Source organism: Sus scrofa, chromosome X, assembly GCF_000003025.6.
Source record: "Sus scrofa isolate TJ Tabasco breed Duroc chromosome X, Sscrofa11.1, whole genome shotgun sequence".
NCBI classification, from domain to species: Eukaryota; Metazoa; Chordata; class Mammalia; order Artiodactyla; family Suidae; genus Sus; species Sus scrofa.
In genome coordinates, this window is record NC_010461.5 from 64,413,286 (window position 1) to 64,418,238 (window position 4,953).

Sequence of the window (4,953 nt, forward strand, 5' to 3'; positions counted from 1 at the left end):
AAGGAATAGAGGGGGGGAAAAGGTCAACATACATATAGGAAACAAAAAGTAAAATGATAACAATTGTTGATAGGAATGTAAATATGTGCAGCAGGCAGCATGGAAAACAGTATGGAGGTTACCCAAAAGTTAAAAATAGAATTACCATATGATCCAGCAATCCCACTTCTGGATATATATTTGAAGCAAATTAAATCACTCTCTTGTACATGTATTTGCACTCTCATGTTCATAGCAGCATTATCCTCAATAGTCAAGACATGGGTAGCATCCTAAGTGTCCATCAACAAATGAATGGGTAAAGAAAATGTGATATGGATATATATATATAGAGAGAGAGAGAGAGGAAGAGATATTATTAACCCATAAAAAAGGAAATCCTGCCATTTGCAACAACATGGATGAAACTTGAGGGCATTTGGCTAAGTGAAATAGGTCAGACAGAGAAAGACAAATACTATATGATATCACTTACATGTGTATACGGGAAGTTCCCGATGAAGCACAGTGGTTAAGGATCTGGCATTATCTCTGAGGCAGCACAGGTTCAATCCTGAGCCTGGTGCAGTGGGTTAAGGATCTGCTGTTGCTGCAGCTGTGTTGTTGGTTGCAGCTGTGGCTCGTATTCAGTCTCTGGCCCAGGAACTTCCATATGCTGTGGTTGCAGCACCAACAAAAACGTGTGTGTGTGTGTAATCTAAAAAAGCCAAACTCATAAAAACATAGACTGGAATGGTGGTTGCTGGGACAAAGGGAATATAAGGAGATGTTGGTCAAAGGGTACAAACTTCTAGTTACAAGATAAAGAAGTTCTGGAAATGCAATTGTTGTAATTTTATCTTTTTTTTTTTTTTTTTTTTTTTGGCCATACATGCAACATGTGGAAGTTCATGGACTCGGGATAGAACCTATGCCGTGGTGGCAACCTGCACCACAGCTGCTGCAATGCTGGATCCTTAACCCACTGTGCCACAAGGGAATTTTCTTTTTTCTTTTCTTTTTTTTTTTTGTGTGTGTCTTTTTGTCTTTTCTATGGCTGCACCCATGGCACATGGAGATTCTCAGGCTAGGGGTCCAATCGGAGCCGTAGCCGCTGGCCTACACCAGAGCCACAGCAACAAAGGATCCAGCCGCATCTATGACCTACACCAAAGCCCACAGCAATGCTGGATCCTCAACCCACGGAGCAAGGCAAGGGATCAAACCTGCAACCTCATGGTTCCTAGCGGGATTCATTAACCACTGAGCCACGACAGGAACTCCCACAAGGGAATTTTCGTTACCATTTTTCTTGATAAAGCTTTATTGAACCAGAGTTTCATTACCTTTTTTTTTTTTTCGGCCACACCCACAGCTTACAGATGTTCCCAAGCCAGGAATCAAACCCATGCCATATCTATAACCAGAGCTACAGCAGTGACAACACCAGATCCTTAACCCATTGAGTCACAAGGGAACTCCAGGCTATCTTTTTACTTTCTTGGTCTTTTTGTCTTTTTAGGGCCACACTCCTGGCATATAGAGGTTCCCAGGCTAGAGGTCCAATCAGAGCTATAGCCACCGACTTATGCCAGAGCCTCAGCAATGTGGGATCTAGAGTTGCATCTGCTACCTACACTGCAACTCACAGCAATGCCAGATCCTTAACCCACTGACTGAGGCCAGGGGTCAAACCTGAGTCCTCATGAATGCTAGTCAGGTTTGCTAACTGCTGAGCCATGACGGGAGCTCCCCAAGCTCTCGCTTTTAAGTAGAATCCCAGGGTGTAGGATGGTGTGCTTCAGTTCAACAAAAGACCTCTTGTGGTGCAGCAGGTTGGGGATCCTGAGTTGTCACTGCTGTGGCATGGGTTCAGTCCCTGGCCGGAGAACTTCCCTGTGCTTCAGGTGTGACAAAAAAAAAAAAAAAAAAAAAAAAAAAACCACAAGGGAATTAAAATAGAGAAGTTTTTTTGGAGTTCCTATTGTGGTGCAATGGATTAAGGATCTGGTGTTGCCTGGGAATGTCCATATGCTGCCAGTGCGGCCAAAAAGAAAAAAAATTAAATATAATAGAGAAGTTTTGTACATCAACTATACATCAATTAAAAAAAAGTCATGTTTATTATTCACAGATCCTGGAGGAGGTTCACAGCATGCCTCTGAGAAAGTAGGTCAAGGCAGGGTGCAGGCCGAGAGAGCAGTAGAACCCAAGATACACACCTTTATCAGGATCTGAGGGTGAAGTGCTTTGGGGTTCCCAGACTAAAGCCAGATTGATCAATTTGCACCAAGAAAAGCAGGTATTTGGTAAGCTTTTGAGAGGTTTCATCTAAGGGTTACACAAGAGGAAGACTCTGATGGGGACTGTTTATAATAAGGGGCTTTGGGGGAGCATCAGGAACTTATATTTGCTTGTGACTTCACAGGTTGTTTCTAGGGCAGATGCTCCCAAGAGGAGCTAATGTCAGTTCAACAGCCTTGAAGGCCACTTGCCCATGCAAAATGGAACCTAAGGCAGCAATATTTTGGAGTAGTTTAGCTAAATTCTCAACAGTAATGTACAACATAGTGATTATAGTTAACTTGAAAGTTGCTAAGAGACTAAATCTTAAACGTTCTTACCATAATAACAATAAAAATAGTAATAATGTGAAGTGAAGGATGTGTTAACTAACCATATATGATAATTACTTCACAGTATATATTTGTATCAAATCATCACATTGTAAGTACCCAGTGTTAGATGTCAATTATATCTCAATAAAGCTGGGGGAAAATAAAATGATATTTAAATCCAAATATATCAATGATGCCATTACATAAGAATAGATTAAACAAGCCAATAGAAAGGCAATTTGTCATACTGAATTAAAAAATACAACTATATAGACTTACAGACCAATGGAACAGAATAGAGAACCCAGAAATAAACCCTGACACCTACGGTCAATTAAGCTTTGACAAAGGAGGCAAGAACATAAAATGGGAAAAAGATAGTCTTTTCAGTAAGTGGTGCTGGGAAGCCTGGACAGCTGCATGCAAATCAATGAAACTGGAACACACCCTCACAGCATGCTCAAAAATAAACTCAAAATGGCTGAAAGACATAAAAATAAGACAAGACACCATCAAACTCCTAGAGAACATAGGCAAAACGCTCTCTGACATCAACATCATGAATATGTTCTCAGGTCAGTCTCCAAAAGCAACAGAAATAAAAGCAAGAATAAACCAATGGGACTTAATCAAACTGACAAGCTTTTGCACAGCAAAGGAAACCAAAAAGAAAACAAAAAGACAATTTACAGAATGGGAGAAAAATAGTTTCAAATGATGCAACTGACAAGGGCTTAATCTCTAGAATATACAAGCAATTTATACAACTCAACAGCAAAAAAGCCAACAACCCAATGGAAAAATGGGCAAAAGACCTGAATAGACATTTCTCCAAGGAAGATATACAGATGGCCAACAAGCACATGAAAAAATGCTCAACATCCCTGATGATTAGAGAAATGCAAATCAAAACTACCATGAGATACCACCTCACAGCAGTCAGAATGGTCATCACTAATAAGGCCAAAAATAACAAATGCTGGAGAGGGTGTGGAGAAAAGGGAACCCTCCTGCACTGTTGGTGGGAATGTAAGCTGGTACAGCCGCTATGGAGAACAGTATGGAGGTACCTTAGAAATCTAAACAGGACCTTTTATCTTCTTTTTTTAAGTTTGGAGGCATCTGAGGCCCCTCAGACCCCGAAGTGCAGGCTGGGAGGAGGTGAGATCCACTGGGCAGGCTCTGACCTTCTTCCCGGGCAGCAGCGGCTTCGTCCCCGAGCCAGGATTCTTCCTTAGCCCCGCGGCCCAGATGCAGCCCCAGGAGAGCAGCGTCCAGTACAGCCGGTGGGAGGACGGCGGCAGCCGGGATGGAGTCAGCGTGGCCAGCGGGCCCGGCGCGGAGGAGGCCTCGGGTTGGGCGAGGGTCTCCCGGGAGCTGTGCTCCGGCAAGCTGGGCATCTCCTTGAAGGTGCTGGGCGGAGTGGCCCTCTTCTGGGCCGTGTTCATCCTGGGCTACATCACCGGCTACTACGTGCACAAGTGCAAATAAGCACTGCTCAGCACGCGCCCGGCCTGGCTCCGAGGGACGCGAGAGGCCCTCCGTGTGCACGGAGCCCCATCTGCACAGACCTCGTGTATACGCTGTCCCCCGTGTACACAGACCCCTCTCCCTGTTCACAGCCCCACCATGTACACAGACCCCCCCCAACCTGCATCCAAGGCTCCAGGGGCACCTGGGACACCAGCTGGCACAGTATCACAGGCACCTACATTACAACCAAACAGGGACACGGGTATACAAGGACACGCGGACACACGTACACGCCTGGCACCTACCACCACCCAGGGGCACCCACCACCACCCAGGGGCACCCTTGGCTGGGAGACGGGGCCCAGCCTGGGTGGGGCTACAGGACACACCCCCGTTGTACAAGGATGGCTCTGAGGGGGCTGCGTGTCCCTCTGTCCATCCGCCCTCCCCGGGGGCTGAGTCCTTCCTGACCAAAATGGGGAGGGTCTCTACCCCACCCCCGCTGCATCTTCCCTCCAGGATCCAGGAAGGTGGGCATATTCCCTGGGGCTGCCCACCTGGCGGGGTGGGCCCTGCGGGCGCCCGGCCCCTCTACCCACACCCCGCAGGAGGACCAGACCCAGTCATTAAACGGCTGTTGAACTTAAAAAAAAAAAAAAAAAAAAGAAATCTAAACAGGGAACTACTGCATGACCCAGCAACCCCACTCTTGGGCTTATAGCCTGATAAAACGTTCCTTAAAATAGACACATGCACCCACATATTCATGGCTGCACTATCCACAATAGCCAAGACATGGAAACCACCCAAATGTCCATCTACAGGTGATTGGATTAGGAAGATGTGCTATATATATGCAATGGAATACTACTCAGCCATAAAA

General features: G+C 45.6%; 1 protein-coding gene across 1 annotated transcript; it reads left to right on the forward strand.

Moving 5' to 3' along the window:
* Window positions 3,694-4,735, forward strand: LOC100520228 (small integral membrane protein 1). Its single transcript, XM_003135213.4, has one exon. It carries the CDS (start codon window positions 3,849-3,851, stop codon window positions 4,086-4,088), a length of 240 nt encoding a protein of 79 aa, XP_003135261.2. The 5' UTR covers window positions 3,694-3,848; the 3' UTR covers window positions 4,089-4,735.

Bases quoted from the DNA above. Each gene is read 5' to 3' on its own strand.
- LOC100520228 (XM_003135213.4), top strand. From the start codon at position 3,849: ATGCAGCCCCAGGAGAGCAGCGTCCAGTACAGCCGGTGGGAGGACGGC.